We start from the raw sequence: 27,413 nt of genomic DNA on the forward strand, positions 1-27,413 counted from the left end.
GTTAGGGGTGTCTTTTCGTTAAATTTTGTTTTGTTTTATGATGGAGAGATATAAAAGTTTTAGGAGGCATGAATTCTAGTGTTAAATAGAAGGATTGCAGAGGCTGGGATTGAAGTTGAGGGTTCTGAGCTGTTTGGCTAGGAAAGGGTAAGGGTTAATTGTTAAGGGGTTACTGTTATGTTGTCCTTCCTCAGTAAATCTTATTATAATGCATCTTAATATAATTTTCTATTAATGTGTAATCGTTAGCACTCTTTTACTCATAACGTTAAAAAAATACAAGCAATATTTTCTTTCTCTTCTTGTAGTGTCTAAAGCTGTTTTTATCAATTACTCCTCTTCTATTCCTCTTCTTTAAACAAATATCTCTTCTTCTTTTTCTTTATTAGAAACGGCCAAATCTCTGCTTACTTTTCTTTATTATTGATATTTTTCTTTTCTGTTTAGTTTCCTCTACTTCTTCTTTTAATCAAAATTTGTTTGTTTTTTTCTTCTTCGTTCAACTATTAAATACCACCTATAAAATTTGTTTATCTAAAAACTCTTCAATCGCAAGAATTCTGTCTAAAAACTGATTTCTCAACAACTCTGCTTAGTTTTTTTTCTTTTTTGTTCATTCAAGAAGTCCTTCATAACATTCATCCAAGAAGTCTTTCATAGCTCTTGTTTTAAGCTTTTATAGTTCTCCATTATTGTTTGCTTTTGTTGCTATACTTACTTTCATTTATTTGCTTGATAAATAAGTTTCTGCGTGTACGTCTTTTCCTATTCGTTGTTTTTTATTATTTCTTCATTAGTCTCTATCGAATTATTATTTATTTACATGATAGGGTGAATAAGTATCTGTGTAAACGTCTTTCCTAATCGTTGTGTTTAGTTTAATTCTCCCTCCTCACAATAAAAATGATGTAAAAAAGGCCTCAAAATATTAAAGTATACTATATATTATACTACTTATATACTATTACATATACTATAGCATATGCAGGTCCTCAAAGAGGTTAAGTGAGGCCCAGGCGACTTTAATATTTTGAGGCCTCTTGAATATCATGCATTTACAATCTTCCACCTATATCGTTAATGAGAAAAAATAAAAACAATGGTTCCAAGGATTGAACATCAAACTTAATTACAGAAATGCTTTTCTGTCTGGTTGAATGGTTGATGAAAAATCAAGTGTGCGCGATCAGAGTTTATATTGAGCGCTTGCAGCCTATTTAAATTCTCTTGTGATTTGAACGGTTAAAATTCTTCAGCGTACTGAAAGAGCGTTCAGCCACTGATACAGTTACAGTAAGAAATATATGCAATGCAACACAGACTTTTGGAAAGATTGAGAGGAATCCGAGTTCAAACTTTCCTAAAACAAATAGTGAGGCTTGAAGGCTAATTTGAAGTTTGTGGAATGTAACCGTTTCAGAAAGGTTAGTTTCTCAAACAATTTCTTTTGAGTATCTTTCACAAAACATATCGGTAGCAGAGGAAAGATCTTCATTGCTTAGAGCATTAAATTGCCATAGGAATACAAATAGGGTGCAGATACCTCAGTGAGTTGAATCGACACTCAGTGAGTTGAATCGACTCAAATCAGGCTAGACAGAATTGAGTCAATAGCGGTAATAAATACTTCGACTTTGTAGTGGTGTTCTGCCTCATATTGTGTCGATAAATGTCTGCTGAGAGTAAATCAGACAAAATACCCTCATTATGGACTACTAGTTTCGCTTCCTTGATGGAAGCGAATCAATCATAACCTACAAGGTTCAGATTTTTGTTTCCACATGGAGAAAAAAAACAGCTAGAGTTTACTTTTTTTACTCATTTTATATTCGCGTTGAAAGATAATCAACTTCCACGTTAAAAGATAAAGAACTTGCTGGCGTTTGTGACTTTATTGTGATTTGCTAGCTTTTTCTACTTGTTCAGACAAAAATAGGTCATACTTACTGAGAAGCTCAATTATACCCAAAAGGTTCTCATTTTCTGGATCACCTATGTGATTACTGTAATCAAAGAATACTAATCTACGCTCAGAAAGAATTAATTTCTGACATTAGTTTACGACATCAAGTATTTTCCGTAAAATCTTCATTCGGTAATTGCTTTCAGCAAAAAGCTCTGTTAACAGAAGGTGATCAACAGAACTTTCAGCTCTTGCTGCTTTACTGGCTGATTTCCATGCTATATAATTTTCTTTATAATAATATTCCATCCAGATTGCGCGCTGAGAGTTGACTGATTGGTATTACTTTTGTTGGCCATAAAGCACGGTACATGCGTGGCCCCTAAATTTTGTGTTTGCAATAGCAAACGTTTTTTATCTATATTAGTATTTTAATTATTCAAATAACTTCGAAATTATGCATAACTTTGAAATTATTTGAATAATTAAAATACTAATATAGATGAAAAACGTTTGCTAATTCAAAAATAATAAAATATATATACACACAGATTACATATGTTAAAAATGCTTGAGATTGCTAACCAATAAAATAATTTGTTGTTTGTTTTGCTTTGAAGCTGATTCTGTTGGTCTTTTCTAAACGTTATAAGACTTTTTTTTCTTTTTTGTGATTTATTAACTGTGGTCTTTTAATCAAGTTAACTTGAAAAATTGCAACTTAAACAGTAAAAAACAGTTATTTGCAAATTATGAGTATATACAAGTCAATACTCAAGTTCCACAACTGGAATGTGGTATCACCTAAACAAAAAAAGCTTCTAGCGTATAAACAAGGAATCACAAGAAAAGTTGACAACAAAAACTGCAGCAGAATTAAAAAAAACTTAAGATTCTAACGTTTTTAATAAAAGCAATCAGTGGAAGAAGTGATTTCAAGACTTGGTGGGTGTATTTAGTTTTAATGCCATCGTTGACAACTCTTTCATTTGATTTGCAATGGTTATGATTTCCTAAAAACTTGTGACCCACTTCTTGAAGGAGGTAAAACAAGCTTTTGAAGTGCTAATGAGAAAAAAATTCAACACAAAAAAATTGAAGAATCAAGCGGAGAGGATAAAATCGGTAGCAACAAAGCTGAATCTGTCACCAAAGTTGGTTTGCTTTGTATCGCCTTGGATAAATTCATTACCATTCCAAAAGTAAAAAAGCGCTTGCAATCTGTCATCACAAAAGTTGTCAAGTTGTTTTGAAAATCCCCTGTTAAATATAACGTTGTTTAAGGAAAATTCAAGAAGCAGCACAGAAAAGATGTTTCACTTTTTCTTGACTGCAGAACAAGATGAAACAATCCTCTGTTTATGGTTCAATAAGCCCTAAAAGTCAATGATTCATTTAGAAATATACGTTCTGCACATTTACTTTTTAGTGATGACGAAGTAAACATTTTATCCGACATGCATATGAAACAATCGTTGCTGCGCTTGAAACAGTCAAACTAATAGCAGAAGCTTTTTACCAACAAACTACAATGAAATGAATTAACGGGAATTAACGGGAATTAAATTCTTTCATTGCAATTAAAAGTGCAATTTTAAGACGTTTTGAAGAGAGAAGGCAAACCAATCAAATGAATGCTTTTCCGATAGTGAAGAACATGAAATTTTTTATATGTCTTCAAAAAATTGCCAAAAATTTGCTGTCTAGCCTATTTCAAATGGATTCACATGAATTGGAACTTACTCAAAAAAAATTTTTTTGACTTCTCGAACTTCTACTTTCACTTGAAGATGAAATCTAGAAAATGATTGAAAGAAAAACACCACAAATCAAACAACGAACTCAAGGTTTCAAAAAAAAAATTGTCAATTAAAACTCTTAAACTTTAATCCCCATCTCTCCAACGACAACGTTTCAAGTCTGAACAACAACGTGTCGAGCCTGAGAAAACCTTTTCTGCTACTTGATTGTTTGTGACAAATTGCTTCAGAATGAGTGATGATTTGATACGCTTTGTACCCTCAAAGCATTTTCTTTTTTTTTTTTCAAAAATCAAATTTCAAAACAAAATTTATTGCATTTTATTTACTTATTACTGAATTTCATGGGCTTTTCTTTCATGTGCTTTTTTGCCTTTTTTTTTTTTTACCAATTTTATTGATATTTACGGGTATATTTTGATAATTTTTACTGTTTTACCGGTAAATTTAAGTCGGTAAAGGCTTAACCCAAGTATAAGACATGAGCGTTATGTAAGATTTATGACATTTAAAAAAATTACTAAAGCTTTAAGGCTATCAAACTATTGTTAAAGACATCTTTCTATTAAAGTCTGTGAAAAAATGTAAAAAAGTAGCAATGCAAAAAAATATTTTTGTTAGTGAACCTAATCGAAAGTTAATCTTTTAGCCACAAATGGTGGTCGAAATGAAGATTGAGTAGTACAGAGCTCCTGTAAAATCAGGATCAGCCAGAAATTCGACCTGTACGTGCTTTGGATTTATACAAAGGCTAGGACTTGGACAACAAAATTTGTAACATGATATCAAATTTTGCAGTCCAACTCTTAAGCAGAGGAAGTTATTACTTGGGAAATGCGATGTTGACAGTTCATCCAATCCTGTACTTATCCAAGATGAAAGAGATTCTTACTTTATACAAGAGTATAAAATGTGTTGTATACAAAAAATCATAGCAATAGGTTATATAGACTACAATGAATGAAAAAATGAATGAAAAAATGTACCAATGAATGAATGTACCAAAGAAATTTAATAAAAGAAAATATTTTGAAAATTTAAAAAAAAAAAGATATATTCGAAAATTTAACAAAAATAATGTTGTTTTTTTTTTTTATTGAAGTCAATTTGAATCAACTTTTATAAAGTACTAAAATTATTTTAGTTAACAGTAAAAATATTAGGAAAAGAAAACGACAAGTTTATTTCCTTTTGGATTTGGACACGAAGACCAATCAAAAAGTAAATAATGAAATAGTTTTAAATAGTAAAACATTTCGGTGATTTATTTTTATATTTTGATTTTTGATTGTTGTTGATGACTTTGTTATTCCATCATCATTCATTCGCCATGTCATTCCATCATCGTTTCTATTACTGATAGTGTTGTCACATACCTGATACATTTCTGTAACCTGATACATACCTGATACATACCGCGTTTCCCTAAACTAAAACCACATTGTTCTTCTCTATAAGAAGGCATTTACATTTGTAAGACATCAAAACCTCTGGTAATGAAATTCTAAAAATTATACCTGTAAGTCTTACAAAGTGTTCAAAAATATATATATTGTTAATGTACATGAAAAATTATAAATTTAAAGAAGAATATGATAAAAGTTAATCCAAATTTTATATTGAAAAAAGAATAAATAAGTTGAATAAAAAAGTTGCAGTTTTATAAAACAAAACGTTGTAACATAAAATATTGTGAAAATAAAAAAGATAAAAATTATTATGATCCAATGTAATAGGCTGAGAAATAAGTGGCTCCATTTGATACAAACCACTTGACTCCTCTCCAGGGAATGTAAATAAACACACGATCGCCTTTTTTCGCATACGTTACAACGTTAATAGAACTCGTATACAAGGCAGTGCTCCATACTTTCGTTGCTATCGTTTCATCGTTTTTTTTTAGGTGATAGCTGATAAATTCACGCACAATTGTGTGGTGTGATAATTGCATCTATGTAAAAGAACACATAAATAAATAAAGGTTTTCATGAAGAAATAATATGGGCTTATGATGGCAAAGCTATAATTATTTTAAAAGTATTAGTTTTGGGGCAAAATTGAACAGACTTGCTTGTGTGTAAGCATGCGAATCAGATCTGATGAATACACAGATAGTTCTTATCCACATTGTTTTTGTATTAAAGAAACATAATATTAGGTAAGTAAAGCATAGTATTAACATATATAAATAAGATCTTGTTTTATACATATATATGAGATTTTTGAGATTGGATTTTTGTATGATATTTACATGTAGTTGCGATAACAAAAAGATAGACAGCTTGGTTAATGATTACTTGCTTGATTTATGATTAGAAGAAAAGCCCCTACTAAATTAAAGTAAGCATTTCAAAATTGATACTCAGAAATTTGATATCAAAATAATAAAAAAAAGTATTGCGTGACAATATTTTGTTTGTAAGTTATGAAAGAAAAATTGATTAGACAATTCAAATGCTTAATGTGTGATCTGCAAAGTATTTTTTGGTATTGGTAATTATTTTTTTGATATTAGAAAACTTAAAGGACAAACAACTAAGTAAACTTTTCAGTAAAATTAAATTTTTGAAATTCCAGTTAAAATTTCAGCAGAGCAAATTCAAAGTTCAGCAGAGTTTTTTAGCACAAAAGCAGATATAACTTGTATAGAGAATTATTGATTGAAACCATGCAAACCAATTAATACTTTTAAAATGCAATCTTAATATTTATAAAGTTACCCAAATCTAGCTGTACAAACTTCATCACATCACAGAATAAATTATTAAATTTATATTGTTTTATACAAATGTTATGTTTAATGGTATTTTATAAAAGTTATAAAACCTTTTTTTGAAATTAATGTTTATATTATTCAGCTGTTTGACCTTTACTAAATTTTGAATTTAAATAAAAAATTATTTGACGTTTTCTTTTTTACAAACAGCAAATAAAATAATGATTGAAAAGAATAGCAATAAAATTTGTGTCTTTAAGTATCGAAAATGTATTTTATCAGAGGAAGAATATCAATTATCGTATCGAAAGTTTTAGTATTGTAACTATAAGAAAGAAAAAGCATTTAATATTCCAGCAACAACATTCCATAGAACATTTAGAAAAGACAGTGGTGTTTTCAAAATGAGAGAATCCATTTGCATTATAGATCAAGGAACCGGACACTTTTGGAGTAAATTCAACATTAAACTTTGCTCGTAAAGCGATTATGACTGCTACCACGACGTTCGAATCGAGATCTGAAACTGCAACCCAAAAATATAGATTTTCTGATGTCTGTATTGACAGACAACAGAAAATCTATATTTTTAAATCTAACGAGATTAAGTACCTATATGGTGGATGAAAGGAAATTAGGTGTTGAGAAAATTGGGACCTTTAATGTAGACCTTTCATAACATTTTACATTTTTTTCAAAGAGAACGAGTATGTAATACCTGAGCGTTAACTTGATAAAATCCTTCAACAAAAATTTCTATATAAGTATTTTGATGCAACAAGATTGAGCCAGTTTTCTTTACAACTTTCCATACCGAGACTGCTTCTAAAAGTTAATAATTCTATTTAAGATAATTATTAGACTTTTTAACTTCATTTGATATTAATACTTTGTATGCTTTTTATCTAGCGTCGCTTACCGTCAAAAGCGATTGTTTTCAAATTCAGCTCGTCTCTCGGACCAAGCAAAATTACTTCTTGGATCTAAAAAACAGTGATTCAGCAGCTTTTTATAGTTTGTATGAACTTAAAAGTTAAATGGTTGATAAAATTTCAAAGTTATTTAAAAGTTGAATGTGAATTTAAAAGCTAAATGGTTGATAAAAGCTAAGATTAAAACGTTTTTTATAAATCAAGTTACAAAATAAAATATACCTCACCTTTGTTTCGGCTACACATCTTAAATCTAAAGTTAAAAAAAAAAAAGGATTACAATCTGGTTCATATTTATTAAGCAATGAAAGATCGATGCAATGATGCATTTTTGTTTCGTAAGTTCTAAGTACAAAATTTGTTCAAACAGTATTTAATTTAAAAAAAAACTTCAAGCTGCTGTATGTTGGGAAATATTTTAAACTTAAGAATTTCTCTAGAGAGTTTCTTATTCACAGAAGCTGTTGGTCCCGATAAAAAAAGTTCTCTTCTTATTAGACACTTTATACCACTGGTATAAAGTGTCTAATAAGAGAAAAAACATCTTTATTTACATTTTAATATTTGTTTAAAACGACTTTATTTACATTTTAATTTGCATAAAAATTTTTCAAGGATTATAGAGTTATAGAAAACACTGCAATCATAGATAAATTTTATGAAAAACTGAAAATCCCATTATTGAACAGCTTAAAATTTAGGGACGGTTTATTTTAGGTTTATTTTTTTGTCACTGTAAATATTAGTCTCAATTACATGAAAAAATTAACTTGCAAGAGCATAATTTCATCTTTTCATGAAAATAGTTCACGATGGAAAAACCGGCAGAGTCTAATTTTTCAAAACTAGGAATAATTGATGAATAAAGTATAAAACTCTCAGCTTGATTTAAATTTTTCACCCAAAAAATGCTTATTGGTTTTTTACATTTTGTAAATTTTTAAACAGTAAATTGCTTTTGTTTTCATTTTTTTATTGGTTTTTACAGAGATATGTAAGTATCACGATTAACAATACCACATAAAAGTTAATGGACAATTTGCCCTTACAAAAATATTCAATAGGAATTCAACAGGTAACCTATAGAATTCCATTTAAACCCTATGAAATTCATGGATTATGTTGTACACTATGGGTTTCATAGTTAATTTATGGTTATTTACGTGTACCCCGAGCGTCTTCATGGTTACTCAATTGTCCTAGTTGTTACTTCATGGGTCCAAATTATTATTCCATGGGTCCTAGTAGTTGCTTTTTTTTTTTTTTTTTAGGGGTGTATTGTGTCAGAGGATTATTGATTGATTAAACAGGTTAATGGAGGTATGAGTTCGAGTGTTTAACGGAAATAATGCGGAGGCTCTTTTCTTTTTCTTTATCAGAAATGGTCGAACTTCCTTTTACTTTGCTTTTTAGTCAACTTTAAAACTTCTTATTAATCCAAATATTCTTTCTAAAAACGATTTCCCCAAAACCCTTTCCTCCCTAAAACTCACTTTCAATAGTGTGCTTAACTTTTATATTTTTGAGCTTTTATAATCTTTGCTTGTTTTTGGTTATTACAGCAGTTCTTCCTTTATTTACAGGTTAAATAAAACTTAACTCCGTGTTTACATCTTTTCCTAATGGTTAATTTTAATTTTCTCCATTGTGCCTTATTTTCTTATCGTTTATTTACATGACAGGTTAACAAATATTATTGGGTACGTTTTTTCATAATCGCTGTTTTTAATCCAATTCTCCCTCCTCACAATATTTACTTATATTGCGGAAAATTTATGATGTATACATGTATACATATAAATAGATGTATACAGTCAAAATAAAAAAAATTATACAGTTAAAATAATTTTAGTTGATAAATTCGAAAATTTAACAAAAATAATGTTGTTGTTTTTTTATTGAAGTCAATTTGAATCAACTTTTATAAAGTACTAAAATTATTTTAGTTAACAATAAAAATATTAGGAAAAGAAAACGACAAGTTTATTTCCTTTTGGATTTGAACACGAAGACCAATCAAAAAGTAAATAATGAAATAGTTTTAAATAGTTGATTTTTGCTGAATATTGTCATATGCAAATGTAATATTAGGTTTTAGACAATTTTTTACCGGTCACTGTGTAAAGAGTTGTCGTCAATTTTCAGTGTAATGATTTATTATGCATATTAATTTATACAGTTTTTTGTGTAATGATTTATGTCTAAATGGTTGCTAATTGTAATTCAAGAGCCTATTTAATATGGTTTCTTTATCGTATCAATGATTCTTTTTGATTTGTTGAAGCTTTTAGTTTTATATATCAACATGTAAATTGTTATATTCATTGTTATATTTAGGATTTGACAAGATTTCGATTTGATTTCATTTATTGATCTTATTCATCAAAAGGATTTTGAAGATCAAGAAAACTCAATGATTTTATAATTATTGTGTTGCGCTATAAAACGCATGCTATATGATGGCATTGTGTTTATATGCCAATTAAAATAACATGAGTTTTCAGTATATTAAGGGGCTCCATGAAGAAGCCGTCAAAACAACTCAGTATTTCAATTGATATTTAGACATCTAAAGAAACCCATTGATCATACCTTTTCCAGAAAAAATCCATTGAAAAGCAATTACTAATGGTGTTTTAAATAATCCGTGTTTGGAGTTATTTCAATAAAAAATGTAAATGTGTAGATGCAAATTTCATTGAAGAATGCAAATGTGTTGTTTAAGTTGGAAACTTTTCTCGGTTTTAATTTCACTGAGATGTTTTCACAGAGAAAATACACAGGTTTTTACAGTCGATAACAATAACTTCAATCTTTTAGTTTTTTTTTGCTTGGTATTATAAACTTGATGCACATGCTTTCATAAATATATTTAGTTAATTTGCATGAGGATATATAGTAAATAAAATAGGTTAGGCAAGAACATAAAAGCTAATGTGTCAAATCAAGATAATAAGTATGATAATCTATTGGCCGTTCATGTTTTCATCGTGTTGCGACACGACATTGGCATACCCATTCGGCAAAGTTATGGTGTCGCTATTCAACCCGTTTCTCAATAAGGTTGACCTATTTCAAGTCTTTACATATCTTTAAGTTCAAAAACGAGTGGTCGAAAGATGGAATAAATTTTTCACTTACACATTTTACAAATCGTTTTGCTAGAATCAGTATTTAAGTGAGTTTGAACAATAATCTCTGATTAAAGAAACTCGTCGCTTTGAGCCTTACCTTTTACTTGTTTCTGTGCAACTTGATTCTAAAACAAAATTTAGTGAGTTTAAAAACGGAAAGCTTGTTTGTTCAGCAAAATATCACAAACGGCGTTATTCTAAAAGCAGTAGTTTGCGCCACTTTACATTTTACTTTTGACACAATGTGAAACCGAAACTTTTCACGTCTCTATTTTCATGTAAAATATTTTTTAATTTTATGACGATATATTGTTTATTCTCTAAAGTAATGTTGTTTATGTAGTTAATTTTTAAAACTACTTATCAAATAATTATTTGAAAAAAACCATGAATAAAAAAAAACTCCGAAAAGGTTTCTTTTGTTACAAAAAATTTTATGTTTTCAAACTGTTGTCAAAAGTAGAGTTTTTCAAATTTCTTGCATGGATGTAGATTTGTTGTATGAATGTTGATTTGCTGCATGGATGTTGATTTGTTACATGGATGTTGATTTGTGCATGGATGTTGATTTGTGCATGGATGTTGATTTGCTGCATGGATGTTGATTTATTGATATGCTCATGTTCATTTTTATTTCATTTTAACGCGACATGTCCAAAATGTTTTTCACTGGCAGATAGATCATGGTAATTGGGCCCAAAATAATTTTTCTAACTCTTGGGTCCCATTTGAAGAATTTTTTTTACTTTTTACCAAGACCAACCTGCTGAGGTTGACATTATAACAATTATTTATAGATATAAATGAAAGTCTTTCAATCAGTTGAACTCTTATGATAATAAAGCACTAATTAATCTTGGTTTAAAGACTTTCCGTTAGTAGAAAATAACAAATATTTTCCCTAGGTTCACAGACAGATTGACAAGCAAGAGATTAGGGTGGAAATAGGAATGTTGTGTGTTTGCTTTGCATGTGAAAATGTTTAAGGCCACAAACAAACTTCATAGCCAAATGAATTGGTATCATCAAAAACCATCAATATTTCTGATGTCTTTGCATCACAAGGCTTTTTTGAAGTTCATCAAACAATTATGAAAAATACTCGGCGCTTCCAATATTTTTTGACATTATTTCAATAAAGATCAGAACAAAATCCCACAGAATAATGTGTTAGTGCATCATTTACATAATAGGAAGTACATTAAATCTGGAATAAAACTATCAACTGGAAATAGTGAAACTTCAAGCCATTAAAAAGAATTTAACAAATATTTTCAGCACTGTTTTATTGATGAATGTTTCATTTGACCACATTGTGAAGTTTGGGGAAAGATTTTGCATAGAATCTGCCTTAGGCTTACGTAGTTGTCTAGCAAATCTGGTCCCTCATTGGAGGAAATAATATCAGTGCGTTATTTTTTTGTGATTTAAAAATGAAAAATATAATACTAAGGCTTCAGGCACACTCAAACACCTATCCTTTTACATGGTGTAATACTGATTCAAAAAGTTCTTAAAACTCTTGGGTCTTGATTACTTTGAATTCTATTAAAGCCAGTTGTAGTGTATTTGCTAAAACTAAAATGGAAATGTCATTCATGTGCATTACTAGATCTAAATAGACATCTTATTCCTCTTATAGAATTACAGATTTTTTTAATTGCTGTAAGCGATTTCATCCAAACCCTAAAAATTAATTAGACAAATGGTGATTTATGGCCGGTCCTATATATAGTATATGTTAAATATTCAGCAGACTTCTTACCATGGTGTCAAAAACTGACCATGTCTGGTATCGTGTTTGGGAATATTAAAACCCAAACATTTGGAAGTTTAACCAAATGATGACTTCATTTTGTCCATTATCAAGAATTTTTAAAACTTATACACTCACAAACACACACATTCACTCACACACACATATATACATATATAGTATTATATATGTGTATGTGTGTAATGATATAAAATTTATATACAAATTTTAAAAATTCTTTAAGTACAGTGTTTTCAATAAAAGTTTAACGACAATATTAATTTAACAAATTTTGCGAACAACAAAACAATATTTTCAATATTACAACGATTCAAAAATATTTCAAATAAATTCACTTACTTTAGATTGCACATCAACAACACTTTCCAAATGGGATGGGTTTTGCCGATTCAGCAAGTTTTGCTGTAACTGGCCGACAGACGCGCAATTACCAATTTGCAATAATATAGTTATAAATAACATGATGCAAACTTTGGTGTTACACAAATTACTTTTTTCGTGTTTAGTTTTGAACAAAGGATCCATCGTGCGCTGTGTCGTTTAACGTCGTCACCAATCTTTTCCTGTAATATAATGCTCGTTGAAAGTTAACTAATCACGAGATATTGTTGACATAACGTGAAGTATAAAATCCACTCATCAAAAATTAAAATGCAACTATTAAAAGAGTATTTTACAGCCTGATGTAAAAGTTTGTCTTTATTTTATAAGTTCTTGGAATTGCAATAAACTGCTCATATTTTAGAAAATAATTTGTGCAAAAATTATTTTGGTTCAAAACGATTTCTTTTTCACTCAGCTGTGGATTAAAATTCTAGGATTTGTGAAGAAAACCACTAATTTGGTATTAAGCTAATCTAAACGAATCATGTCGGATGCAGATTATTACTCATACGAAAGTGGATTTGGAATTTCAATAGAAATCCTGCTAGTGGGTGACAGAAGAACAAATTAATAAGTATTTCTCGTTCGCATTAGTAAATAGTTCAGTTTTTATCGATGGGAAATTTGGGTTATTTCTGGTAGGTAAAATGTGCTGGAAAAATGAAAATAAGCTGGTATTTTACAAATCTATGAGAGTTAATTCAAAGAAAGAATGAACTGTTATCAGAACATTCTAGGTAACCTGTCTCGTTTAAACATTTTAATGAAAATATTTTTCTTTTTAATCCAACTCTGGAATTTACTGTATGATTCATACTTAATCGAATATTTGTTTGGAAAATATTTTCATATTTTCCAAACAAAGATCGCTGATTCTTGTCCAATAATATGCTGCTGCAGCACCAGCAATGTGATAAAAAACCACAACTCATTAGGACAGGATAAAACTTGTTTATTTCATGAGTAACTCTTACAAATACTATTTGTAAGAGTTACAGATAGTGTACAAATAATTACAAATAATTTGTCGCTTTTTAAAAGTAATTAAACAGAATGCAAAATATTTTCAAAGTTTGAAACAAAAGCAAAGAAAGTCAACTACAACAATTAAATCCCTTGTCTAAGTAAAAGAAGTCCTTTTTTTTTCCCAACATTTGGAAGTTTTCCAAAACATAAAGGAGAAATATAGGAGGAAGTTTTCCAAAACATAAAGGAGAAATATAGGAGGAAGTTTTCCAAAACATAAAGGAGAAATATAGGAGGAAGTTTTCCAAAACATAGATTTGATATAGGATTAAAAAAACTAACAAATATAGACATCTTATATTTAATGAAATATAAAGATGACATTTTTGTCAATATATGGATATATATCCAAATTTGATAAATCCTCTTGTTTATTGTATTAAGATTTAAATCTTTTTGTAGTGTTACAAAAGGTATTAGGATATCCTTTGTAGTGCTACAAAATGTTTAAAACTTTGTTGGCTTTTAGGATAATGTTATTTCCATCACTTTCTTTTCAAATTATGGAGATAAAATACTAACAAGATTAGTGCTGAGATTTAACAGGATCGTATATTTAACAAAATTGTATCACATTTTAATACGAATGTATCGCATATATAACACGGTTGCAAATTCAACACTATATATCGCGTATATTTACGATTACATCGTAAATTTATGATTATATCGTATTTTTATGATTATATCGTATATTTATAGACAGCCTATTTGAGTAAATAATTTCTTTTCAATCATCAAAGTAAAGTTCATTATTATTTTATGTGGATCATTTTTTTGAAATTACGTGATCAACTTTTTCGCTTTCAAAAATTTTTTTTTTTAGCTTTGTTCTAGGTTTTACGAGTATTCTTTTTTGTTAATGTAAATATTTCAATATATACAGAACAAGACCATGAGAATAGTATCAAATTAATGTTTTAAGAATGATCTTACGATTTCGACTAATCAGTTACAATAGTGTATAGTTTTTAATCAATTATTTAATAGGTTATTTAATAACTCGATAATTAATTAAGCGTAATAATTACATGGTTGTAACATAGTTTTTGCTACAAAAATCCAACTTTATGCAAAACACCAGGAAGTGTTACTTTTTCAAACTAGCTTTAAGAAAACTTATTTATGAAAAAATAAGTTTTCTTAAAACTAATTTAAAAAATCATTTATTACATACGATTCCCCATTCTCCATGAAGACTTCTTTGGTTTTTTAAAAAATTATTTTCGAAGAAATCGAAATAAAAAAATTAAAAAAGTAGTAAATCGTTGAGTGCTAGTTTTAAGCTTTTTTTTTTTTTAATTTAAAAGATAGTAAACCAGCATTCTCCTGAGAAATTAGTTTGTATTTTTCAAAACAGACTTTCTTTGTAAATAGTTTCACTGCAACTGTTAAAAATTTGTTTTCTTGGAAAAGAGCGTTTAAAACTTTAAAAAACTCTCGTGACAAAATGCTATAAAATACAATAACACTCATTCGTCAAAAAAGTTGTAACAAAATAAAATTGTTACTTAACTATATGTACACGAAAAAAAAGTATTTACATTAACATTTCTAAAACTATTTAAAATTTAAAATCATTAAAGTTACTAAAATATTTGAAAATAAGATTAGTCAGAAAAATGAATCCATGAGCAAGCTCAGAAATGGAACAAAAAAATGTTTTATACAACAAAACTCAAGAACATCAGCATTAACAACATTAATATTATACAGTTTAAAAGTATAAAAACTAATCGTAAAAGTATTTTTTGACTTTAAGTGGTTAAAATAAATGGTTACGATCCAATGTAATAAGCAGAAAAATAAGTGACTTCTTTTGATACAAACCACTTCACTCCTTTCCAGGGAATGTAGAGAGAAAGACGATCGCCTTTCTTGCCGTACGTAACTACGTTAATTGCGCTCGTACTCTTCTTAGAGCTCCATGTTGTTGATGCTACAGTTTCGTCATTTTTTTTTAGGTGATAGCTGATATACTCAGGCACATTAAAGTCATCTGATAACCGTAGCTGTGTAAAAGAATGTATAAACATTAACTTTTTTAAAGGTTTTAAATATACAGAGTCATAAAAACGAAAACATAAAAAAAAAAAAATAAGACATTTGTAGAAAGTTTTATAGTATCAAGTTTTAAATCGGAGTATGTTAAAAAAATTCAAAAAAAGATTTCAATATATCAAAATTAATTAACAGCAAAAACTATATTGATTTAAATTTAAATTTTTGTAGAGTAGTTTATCTTTTGAACTTCAGAAAAAACTTTTGCACAAAAGTATTTCTTAGAGTTGAATTTTGTATGAGCTTATTAAATTTTGTATGAGCTTATTAAATTTTGTATGAGCTTATTAAATTTTGTATGAGCTTATTAAATTTTGTATGAGCTTATTAAATTGTACATTCGAACTAAAGGGTTGCTATTTTGAACAAAAGTGTTTTTATTTTTAACAAAATGGTTGCTTTTTGTTCCATTATCAAATGAAATGAATTCTCATTCAATTCAATGACGAGAAACAATCTTGTGAAAAATTTGGGTTGTCAATATCTTGAACAGCATATATAAAAGATTTCAAAAAACTATTATAATTATTTATACAATTATAGTTATCACAACTTTGGAGAAAATACTTTTTTTTTGAAATATAAGCCGTGAAACAAAGTTTAAGATTTCAATTAAATGCAGCAGAGGCTCACAAGTTTAAGATTTCAATTAAATGCAGCAGAGGCTCACAAGTTTAAGATTTCAATTAAATGCAGCAGAGCTCACAAGTTTTATGTGCATTTAAGGCTCCGCTTTGATCTTATTAATCGTTTGAAGTAAAAATTAAAAAAGTTTATTATGGATAGATTTTTTTACTTTTTTAATGTCTTTCAAACCTTTTTACTAAGTGCAGCTTGAGTACAAATGAATATGACAACTGTTTGTAAAATAAACAAAAATACAAAGAATTAAATGAAGTTGTATCATTAGTATTTTTAAACATGCTGAGTTTTAGATTTAAAAAAGTTTTGCACAAACCCCTTGTTCTTTAAATAAATCATATTCAGATTTCAAACAAATTATAATTTAATATATGTAACAATTCTAACTATAATTTTAAAGTCATAAATTATGACTTTAAAATATTAGTGAAGGAGAAAATATATTGTTTATTGCTTTCTAAATTTACAATTTACTACTATAGTAGTAAATTGTAAATTTAGTAGTTTTTTGTAGCTCAAATTAAATGTAATGATATTTTTAAAACAAAATAACTTTTTAAGCCTAAAAAAGTTAGTACTTCACCCTTATTCTTACTTTTAAGCCTTCAAATTCTGCAGTTCTTCAATATTTACGTTCTGTGATCAAATATTTACGTTCTGCAATTTTACCATAACACTATAGTTTAAAAATATTTAAAGAAGAACCGTTGTGCAATTTTTTTTTATATAAATAACACATTTTCTTGTTTCTTTTGGAACTTTTAAATACAAACAACGTTGAATAATAATAAATCAAATAATTGATAAGAAAAAATTTCTTTTCAGGCTGAACATTTCAAAAACAATATTTTATTTGTTGTCTTGTAAATATATTTTTTATTATCAAAGCATTAGCTGAGGTCTAACTAATAAATTGAATGTTATTAGTGGCAAGTAGTGGAGTATATCTTATTTATGTAAAGTTGACATTTATATCAATTCTACAAATGTCAACTTTACATAAATAAGATATAATTCTATGATTTAGATTGTCAAGTGCTTAAAAGAGATAAAAATTTTTTGACTTTTCAAATATTCTCAAATATTTTCTACAGTTGTAGAAATATTTGAGAATATTTGAAAAGTTTTTGATGGTTCGTAAAAAGCCCGTTTATCTTGTTTCAGTTTTTGATGGTTCGTAGAAAACCCTTTATTTTGTTTCAGTTTTTGATGGTTCTGGAACCTCTATTCCTCGGATTGTAACTAAAATTATTGATTTATTTTTCCTTAAAGTGAAAGTTTCCTTCTACTTGTTAGCTTATCATGAAAGAAGCCTGAAGACTATAAACCCAACCTCCTTTTCTGCCCAATAGAAAAGCATTTTCGTCATCCTATCCAAAGATGCAGTGAATAAATCCTTAGGTCTATTCTTGGTAACCTAGTTTGCTAAAAGCTATACAGACCGCATTCATTTTTGGGATTCAGACTGCAAACACAACAAACTTGGTATGAGTTTTTTAATGATGGCAGTAGAGTAGCCAAATTACCATTGAGCATTGTGTATTTAAATTTATGATTTAGTTATACTGCAAAAAAACATTCACTTTAAGTTACTGATTCTATATTGGGTTCATTAAAAAGACTTCTGAATTACTAACATGGAATTTAAAAGCAGTTTAGCCATGAATATTTATATAATAAAAAGTAAATAACAAACAAACGCTATATACTGCTAGGTTTATTGGGAGGAACTGTTGTTGTAAGCAAAACAACTGTTGTAGGCAGTTTAAGGAGTGCCACACTTATTGAACCTATATCCATGAAAGAACGATTGGCACTTTAAATTTTAATTTCCAAAAGAACTGAATTTTATGTTTCCGAAAGAAATTTTGGATCTATTTTGGAAGTACGACATAAAATGTAGTAAGAAATAAAAGCTCCCAACTTTTGTTTTTAAAGACTGAATCACATTTTATGTAGAGCTAACTGCATTTAAACTTTTATCAAAGAACACTATGGACACAAATACCTGAGCAGTTCTTCTGAAAGTAAGATATGTTGAGAGTGAAATCAAATACCTGAGCGGTAACTTGATAAAATCCTTCAACGTAAACTTCTAAATAAGCTTTGCTATGCAACGAAATCAAGCCAGCTTTTTTTACAACCTTCCACACCGAGACTGTTTCTAAATTTTAACAATATCGGTGATTTGTATATTATTCATTTTTAAAAAAAAACGCATCATCTAAGCAAAAGGCTGCCTACCCTGGAAGTTGATTGCCTCCAAGTTAAACTCTTCACTCGGACCGACTACAATCACTTCTTGTATCTAAAATGGAAAAGTTACTTTTTAATCTGATTTCATTGAGATTTTTTTAAAGAAAGCGTAAACAATTAAGTTTTAGCAAAAAGTGTGTTTCCTGTTAAATAAAAGATGTACAACTAAGATTTAAAAGTTCACGCTGTTCAAGAAAACTTTAAAATATGTAAGGTTCATATAAATAGTTTACCAACCACATTTTTTAAATACCTGCACCTGCATTTATTAAACATTATTTATCAATGAGGTTCCTTGAACTAATGCAACCATTAAATAATTTTTTGTTATAACTTTTTTTTCTCTTTTTTTTTACAATTTCTGGAAAGTTATTAACAGCAATCTGTTTTAAATACATTTGATTCAATTGAGTTACTTTAAATAGCTTTTTCAGCATATTTTTCATCGGCCTGTGTAATTATTTTAACAAATGAAATAATGTAATTAATCTATGTAATCATTATTTTAGTGTCAAAAAAATTATGCTGATTTTTTGTGAACTTTTAAAGTATTGTGCTAACTTTCGTTCGGGTGGATTTATCAGTAGGAACATTTAGGTTCGCGTTAGCAAAGAGTAAAGAATTGGATTCTCTTGAAGAAAAATTAAGTTATCAAACACCAGGCATCTTAACATTTTATATGAATAAATATTAACATCTTAACATTATATGAATAAATATTATTTACACTCTGCAGAGTTGAAATAATGTTAATTTTAGAGAATTTGCAGATTTCTTTTTATGTTTGTTCTCTTTCTCTGCAATCAAAAATTGTTCTTGTTAATGAGCAGAAGTTTATTAACAATGCACCAAAACTTAGAACTGAATTAGATTCAGTTTTAAGTTTTGTGGCAGTGAGATCAGTTGTAATCTAATATTTTGACATCTTAAACAGTTTGTTGCAAAGTGTGCTTATAGCTGCCGTCTTCCACCTCAAGAATTTTAAACCCAATTAATTTTTTGCTAGCATTTTCAAGTTAAATTAATGAAGTTTGGATATATCAGACAGTATCAGTTATATTTGAATTAAACTCATCGATTGAGCAAAGTTTTTTACTCTTAAATGCTGGGATCATATGGTGAAAATACAAAAATCTGGTTACACCGTCCGAGAGAAAAAATTCCATTTTAAGTTATGAGAGTCATTTTTGTTAATTCGACAAATTTAAAATTGTATTAATTAGAATATGGCATAAAAATACATCAAAATAGTTTTAAATTTGAAACTTTTAGTACAAATTTGGAGTTGTCAGTTTTGTTTATTCAACCATGTCTAACTATACAACAGTATTGTGTTTATACAAAGCTACATATTAGAAAATGTCATCGGGTCCCGTTCGACCGCCGAACGGCTAATTTCAAAAAAGTTTTCGGATCCCGAACTAAAACCCGATAGCCCGATAACCCAAACAATGATCGAATGAGTTAGCGAGCACCGAGAGCTAAAGAACCGAAACCGAAAAAATATCGGGTACTTCTATTTGATTAAACCATGGCCTACTTTATACACGGCCGGATATGTTGCATAAATAGGCCGAAAATTAGAAGGCCAGTTTTTCAGAGTTTTTTTCGCCAGGGACGGCGTGTTGATCAAGTTTCCAAATTAGTTGTGAGAAATATGGTAAATAAATGCGCTGTGGTTAATTGTAAAACTGGCTATAAATTTAAAAAACGTGAATCTAGTTCTCTTTTTGCAAGTAAAGCTGTTTTTAGTTTTCCCAAAGATACTAGCTTAGAAGAAAAATGGACTAAATTTGTAAACAGAAAAGATTGGAAACCAAGCAAATATTCAGTTATTTGCATGGATCATTTTGAAGAGAAGTATTTAAAATATGGAAAACGAGTTACTTTAAAACACGAGTTAAAACCTGTTCCATCTATTTATTCTGAAGAAACTTGTATTCCATCTTCTGTAATGCCTAAAGTTTCTAACTTTCGTAAACCACCAACTAAACGAGATTCTACTATCCCAGATGAAATTCATTCATTTCAAGAAATGGATAAAATAAAAAACATTGATATGCTTCATGAATCTAACTCTCCAAATGGATTTAGTTTTCAAAGATATGAAAGTTTTGTTTTATATTATCGTTTTTTTTTGAAGACTCCACTCCTTTTATTGAATCAATAAGTGTTGATAACAATTTGCATGTAAAACTGCATTATAAAAGTTGTCCACTTCCACTTCCTCATTGGTTTAGAATTATCAACAATTGTAAACACAAGTTTATCTATTTTAGATAATTTGGTGTCATATATGCACAATCTTGTTGAAGGAAACTCCTATTATTTAGTTAATGAACTTTCAAAACTAATCTTTTTTAAATCTAAAGGTCGACCTCCATATTCTTCAAAAGTGTTACGTTTTGCACTAATGCAAAGATATTCATCATCTCAGGCTCGCATCTTCTGGAACAACTTCCTTTACCATCAAAGTCACTATTAAAAAAGTTAGTATCAGGAGGAACTGATTCCATAAAATCATTAAAGTTATTGTTAAATGAGGACAAAATAAGCAATGATTGTGTTATTCTTTTTGATGAAATGTATCTGCAGCAATCTTGTGAATACCACAGTGGTAGATTAACTGGACAAGATAAAGAGGGTAATCTCTACAAAGGAGTTATTGTCTTTATGATTGTTGGCCTTAAGAAATCAATACCTTATGTAATTAAAGCCATCCCAGAGACAAATATCACTGGAGATTTCATTAAAAATGAAATAGAGGAAAGTTTAAATACATTAAGATCTGCAGGTTTTAACATTCGAGCATTGATTGCAGACAACCATCCAACAAATATCTCAGCGTATTCTAAATTGCTTAGCATTCATGGGTCAGACAAGCCAGAAGAAAATTTCTTTATCACTTATAATGATCATAAAGTTTATCTAATGTATGATAGTGTTCATTTGCTTAAAAACTTAAGAAATAATTTGATTAGTACTAAAAAGTTCATTTTCCCACCATTTCAGTTCACCGATTACGGTTTTGATATAAAAGTGTCTGCAGGGGATATCTCTTGGGCTTTGTTTCATAGAGTACATGAAAAAGACAAAACTCTTTCAGCAAACTTAAGAAAGGCATATAAATTAGGGGAAAAGGCTCTATACCCAGGTAACAATAAACAAGATGTCAACTTGGCATTAAATATATTCCATGAAACAACTTCAGCTGCAATTCAAAGTTATTTTCCTAATGAATACTCAGCATCAAAATTTTTAAAACTCTTTAATTTATGGTGGGTAGTATCCAACTCAAAAATGAAATACTCTAATAATATTATAGGAAATGCAGCTGTTATGGGGGATGGTAAGCCACAATTTTTACGTGCACTTGCTCACTGGGTTCAAGAGTGGCAAAATTTGCAGTTCAGTTCCACTGAAAGATATTGTCTCACAACTCAGACTTCTAATGCACTAGTAGTAACATTGCAAAGTACTTCAAGTCTAATTGAAGATCTTCTATTTGAAGGATATAATTATGTTCTAACCTCACGTTTCCAAAGTGATCCATTAGAGCGACATTTTTCAAAGTATCGCCAAATGAGTGGTGGCAGGTTTCTAGCTGGATTACGCGAAGTAATTACTTCTGAGAAAATTTTGCAAATGAGATCATTATTAAAAGAGAACTTTGACTTTTGGAAATAGGATTTAAAACCTTTTCATTCAGATGTGAATCTGAATTCGATTTCAGAACTTTTTAATAATGAAATTCAGGAAAGTGAGTTAGATGAAGACAGTAAAGAGGTTACAATTTTTATTGCTGGATATATATGCAGAAAGTTACTTAAAAAATTGAAATGTGAATTGTGTACTTTATTGCTAAAAAGTGATGTCGTTGACATAGATGCAGAATATATTGACCTAGTATCCAGAGGAGGTCTCTTAACTCCCTCAAAGTTACTTGCAAGTCATGTTGTTAGTTGCTTTGCTATGCTTGATGCAGTGAAACAAAGTCTACTTACTTTGGAAACTCTTGAGATCAGAAAAGTTAGCGAAAATATTTTATATGAATATAATTTGAACCAAAAATTTATTTGTGATAGTCATTTTGAGTGGGGACTTTCTCTTGTTAATCGAACAGTAATAAATATTTTTTATAATAATGAACAAAAGATTGTAAGTGGGAGTAAACACAAAGATACTGTATTATCTTTCAAAAGGAGACAAGGAGAAAAAAGAAAATAAAAAATGTAGTGAATATATATATATATATATATATATATATATATATATATATATATATATATATATATAAATTGTTTATACAAATAAATTGTTTTAACTACAAATTGGTTTATAATTTCAATATCGTTAATATCTCAACTCCAAATGCTATTTAAAAATGCATCTGTTATATTTTAAATGTTAAAAATTATGTATTTGAAATGAACTGTAAAATATAGTTTTACTTAATATTTGATAATTGTATTACTAATTTAATATTTAACACAGATGAATTAGCCTAAAAAATGTTAAATAAGGAATACTTGAAAACTTAAAACTTTGGAAACGTTAAGCATTACTTTTAAAACTATTTTACATTTTAAAACACAAAAACTTAAAATACTGAAAAACTGGCCTTCTAATTTTCGGCCTATTTATGCAACATATCCGGCCGTGTATAAAGTAGGCCATGGATTAAACAAATTGAGTCCACAGTTAATTGACATTGATGACAGAGCACTTAACTGGCTAGCAAACATCTTCGAAATGTTTTTCTCTTTTACGCACACTCAATTTTAATTTCAAATTTGATTTTAAAATTTTGATTTTAAACTTTTCTAAAATCATTTAAAGAAACGGAAAGGAAACAATTCTGAAGTTCGATTTTGCCGGTTTTTGCTTACCTTGAGTTTTTTGTAACAACCAATTGGAGTCGAGTATTTCAAACAAAGGGCGAGGTACAGTAATTTTCCCAACCGAATTGCGTGAATTGCATGAGGAAATATATTAACTTGTTTAACTGCTAAAAGGCCAAGTGAAAATATAATTATTGGAATTATTACGGTTATATTCCACTTTTTTAGAAATATCAATTACTTTTGAATAAAATGCATCTTTTTCACTGAATACCCGACTGAACCGTTCGGTATAGTTTTTTTAACTGGTAATCGGGTTCGGGAACCAATAGTATCGATAACTTCTGGGTGCCGATAATTCAAATTACCCGAAAGATTGAGTCGGGTCGGGTATGAAAAATTTCAACTACCCGTCATTATCTTATACCCGGATCTTATAGACATTATCGGGTAATACCCGTTCGGGAAATCGGAGTCCGATAAAATTGCTTTTAGTTTTTATCGGTGTCCGATAACCGTTCGGGTCTCGTTCGGTTCCCATCGGGACCCGGACATTCCCTAATACATACTTAGGCTTTCACCAGTAAAAGAAATAACATTTTATCTTAAATAAAAAGTTACAGAACTTTAAATTTACTCAGACACAATCTTATTTTTCGCTAAGTTTAGTAACTAATATTTTATTTATTTAGCAGAATTAGCTCTGATGACAAGCATGTATGCTAATTTTGATAAAATGTGGATGATATAAATAGTATATTAGTATAAATGCTATTCCACAAGAGAGATTGCGCTATTTATAACTCCACAACTGTAGCCTTCAGATCATCAAATGATGATTATAATGAAGTATATCAAAACAAACTTTAAATAACTAAGGCTTTGATGAACTATTTGCATTCATGATAAATTCGGTGCTCAAAGATTTGATAAACGATGAAGAGATTATTTTCATTTGTTAAATTCAGAAACTGAACTTTTATATATATATTTCAAAATTAATTTTTAAGTTAAGAGTTCAGAGTTCTAAAAAAACATTTCCTTTTTAGTTTTAGATTCTATGCTTCGTTTTTGTTATCAATGAAAAAAAAACAGTTTTCCTTCCCTTCATATCGATTAAAGACAGTTTTCAATCACGTCTGTTTATTGAAACTGCTATGAAATAAGGAGTCAAAGAGTGAGAGCCATTTTATTTACATTTCATGTTAAATATGGTTTTGTAAATAAAATTTAAAAGCATGAATCATGAATTTACTTTATTCCGATTCTTATTTCCGTGGTAATCACCAACAAAGTTGTAGAAAATATTGTCAAGAATCATGTAAACAAATATTTCTTGTGTATTTCTACAGAGTGTTATCATCATGAAAATATTGCAGTTAAAAAATATAAGCATTTTCATTTACAGCTGGTAAATACCTTACACAGCAAAGACACACGAAAGCAGCAGAAAAAAAGTTTGTTTTCTCGGCTTATAAAAATGCGACCATCAAATCACCGGTTTTATCAAACAAAAGATTAACAAATCATTTCATCAGGAAATTAATTTTAATGATGAATGAGTCCCGGTAGGGATATGTTACTCATGCAGATCAGAACTGCAAAAAAGCCACTGCAAAGATTAAAAAAAAAAGAAGAGCTTTTAAATTTGTTTGCTTTTAAAGATTAAAAAAAAAAGGAGAGCTTCTAAATTTGTTTGCTTCTAAAGATTAAAAAAAAAAGGAGAGCTTCTAAATTTGTTTGCTTTTAAAGAATCAAGAGAAGATCAAATTACTGCAACTTCTTGATCTTTCAAATCAGAAAATTTGCCAAAACCATTTTTTAACCTTAAGCGTATCTTTTTCAAAAAAAAAAGACAGGCTTCACAGACTTTTCTAATTTGAAAGATCATGCAGTTGAGATGAGACCCACCCCTCATAAAATGATAAGCCTCTCATTAAAACTGAGGTTCAGTCGAAATCCATTTGGGAAATAATTCTAATGGAGCTTCACCAAATACTTGGAGTGGTGAATCATTCGTTCAGGTTACTCTAAAAGATTAGGTAATGAATAACTGAGTTCCCCATCAAAATGCATTTAAAATTTCAACCCTATTTTGGTGGTAAGTTCATCGGAAATGACTAAAACTATTGAGCAATTTATACAACAATAAAGATCACTCCAATAATTTTTGCTTTTGTAATAATTTTCAAGTTCTTGAATGTTGTGCCATCTTGTTTTGTACCGGGAATTTGAACACCACATCAGTGATTCCAAAGCATATTTGTAACGGGAGTTTGAACACCACATCAGTGATTCCAAAGCATATTTGTAACGGGAATTTGAACACCACACCAGTGATTCCAAAGCATATTTCATTGAATTACAAAACAGTTTTTTGATAGAAATAAAAATGCTATGTCCAAATACTTGGAAATTCAAAAGTAGGATATTTAAACATGTTATTTTTATTTCTATAACAAGTTTGATGCTTAAAGATTCATAGAAACAATTTTAGAGCTGTTAACAAAACTTTATAGAATTACTTGTTTGCAATGGGAATAGATAAAAACCATGCTTTTTTTAAATTTATTTTGAGGATTCATTGTTTAATGAAATACTCACTAAATACATTAAACAAATATTTACAAAAGTAAAGATTCCGAGAGAAACCCAGCAGGAAGGACAATAAAGGCGTAACTTAGATTTGTCTTACGTTACGTGACTCGAAACCGAAACAGAAATTACAAAATTTAATTTTATTTATTTAAAATTATAATTTTTTTTCTCTGAGAAAATTCTGTTTAAAAAAAATGAAAAAGTGTTTAAATGTACTGTTTTCGATATTATTTTTAATTTTAATAAATTTTTAAACAATTTTTGTCAACAAATTCACTTACTTTGGGAACAACATCCCTTCGCAAATGGTATAGATTTTGCAGGTTTAGCAAAGATTGCTTTGTTTCGTTAGCGTTTTGTTGCACTCGTCCGACCCATACGCAAATGCTTATTTGTAGTGATACAATTATTAATAATATAATGTAAATTTTTATGCTGTACAAGGAACTTTTTTGAGGTAAAGTTTTTGTTTCGAATAAAGGATTCATTGTGTGCTTCGTCTGTTAATGCTGTCACCTTTCTTTTTGCCGTAATATAATGCTTGAAAAAAAGTCACGAGTATTTCTTAGTAAAACGAAACTTTAACTGTTATCCAATAGATTTGCTCGAATGTCTTACAAAAATATATTTATTTGTTACAGCTTAAAATAACATTCCCTAATACTTTTATTTTTATTGTCTCAATTACAAACACAGATTCAACAAGTTTACCTTTTTGTTTTTAAGTTTAGAAAAATCAAAGTTGGTGGAAAATTTTTCCTATTTATTGAAAATAGGAAAAATTTTCCACTAACTCTTGAAAATTAGAAATCAACAACGAAGTTTTTCTGAGATGTTTGTTATTTCATTAGACATGGGGTAGTTTGTAATTTCATGGGACATTTTCAACATTATTGAATCTTTTTGTACTTATAACTAAGTTCAGCGAAAGTTACTTTTTTTGCTTTGTATTATTGATGAGAGTGAACAAACGACCTTTTTTATTTTGTGCATACTTGTCGCAAAGTGTCCGTCACAGTTGTTAAAAGACACTGTTTTACGGAAAATAAAGAAAAATTTTAAGATTTCGAATTACTGGTAATGCTAGCATGACTATAGGACTGTTATTCGATTTCTTCTGTAAATTTTTCATGAAGTAGTCATAGACGCATAATACCACTTTGTTAGACCATTTAAATCTTTGTCCTTTGTGGTAAAAAGTTGCTTTCTCAATTTTCATATTGTGCATACATATCTCATACAGCTATAGTTGGAGAAAATAAAACATTTCCTTGGGTCAATTTTATATAACTTATACCTTCGTGGCATAAGGATTGTCTTGACACTTGAACTTCGAACTTGAAAAATGTTTTGATTATCTACAATAATATTTTCGGGACTAAA

At 28.9% G+C, this 27,413-nt stretch overlaps 2 protein-coding genes and 1 long non-coding RNA gene across 6 annotated transcripts in view; 1 reads left to right on the forward strand and 2 right to left on the reverse strand.

Annotated features, from left to right (window-relative positions):
* LOC145191076 (uncharacterized) overlaps nucleotides 1-26,605 on the reverse strand; it is a 43,652-nt gene extending 17,047 nt beyond the window's left edge. The window contains exons 1-4 of one of the 2 annotated variants that reach the window (XM_090066527.1): nucleotides 26,312-26,596; nucleotides 18,580-18,643; nucleotides 18,393-18,499; nucleotides 14,660-15,644 (exon numbers count right to left, since the gene is read on the reverse strand). In XM_090066527.1, the coding sequence (XP_089922653.1) occupies nucleotides 15,411-15,644; nucleotides 18,393-18,499; nucleotides 18,580-18,643; nucleotides 26,312-26,518 (612 nt within the window). In that variant the 5' untranslated portion in view covers nucleotides 26,519-26,596 and the 3' untranslated portion in view covers nucleotides 14,660-15,410. Of the gene's footprint in view, nucleotides 1-14,659; nucleotides 15,645-18,392; nucleotides 18,500-18,579; nucleotides 18,644-26,311 lie in introns of those variants that run through there. The other variant, XM_090066529.1, reaches the window with a different exon arrangement.
* On the reverse strand, nucleotides 5,161-12,803 carry LOC149881965 (uncharacterized). 3 transcript variants are annotated; one of them, XM_090066523.1, is made up of 6 exons: nucleotides 12,562-12,799; nucleotides 10,543-10,570; nucleotides 7,539-7,564; nucleotides 7,299-7,362; nucleotides 7,098-7,204; nucleotides 5,161-5,614 (listed from the first exon to the last, which is right to left on the reverse strand). In XM_090066523.1, the coding sequence occupies exons 1-6, from the start codon at nucleotides 12,745-12,747 to the stop codon at nucleotides 5,381-5,383; spliced, it is 645 nt and encodes a 214-aa protein (XP_089922649.1). In that variant the 5' UTR covers nucleotides 12,748-12,799; the 3' UTR covers nucleotides 5,161-5,380. The 3 variants fall into 3 exon arrangements, with proteins under 3 accessions (XP_089922649.1, XP_089922650.1, XP_089922652.1); XM_090066524.1 differs by lacking the exon at nucleotides 10,543-10,570 and having other exon boundaries at nucleotides 7,534-7,564; nucleotides 12,562-12,709; XM_090066526.1 differs by lacking the exons at nucleotides 5,161-5,614; nucleotides 7,098-7,204 and having other exon boundaries at nucleotides 7,318-7,362; nucleotides 7,534-7,564; nucleotides 12,562-12,803.
* LOC149881966 (uncharacterized) lies at nucleotides 12,820-15,209 on the forward strand. The gene is made up of 3 exons (XR_016444908.1): nucleotides 12,820-12,907; nucleotides 13,041-13,474; nucleotides 14,053-15,209. It is a non-coding gene; the product is annotated as an uncharacterized LOC149881966 (long non-coding RNA).
* Nucleotides 26,606-27,413: the final 808 nt, after the last annotated feature.

This window comes from Hydra viridissima, unplaced genomic scaffold (genome assembly GCF_058129835.1).
Source record: "Hydra viridissima isolate aposymbiotic clone 2 unplaced genomic scaffold, HvirCarnegie_v1 scaffold_11, whole genome shotgun sequence".
In the NCBI taxonomy this organism is placed as follows: Eukaryota; Metazoa; Cnidaria; class Hydrozoa; order Anthoathecata; family Hydridae; genus Hydra; species Hydra viridissima.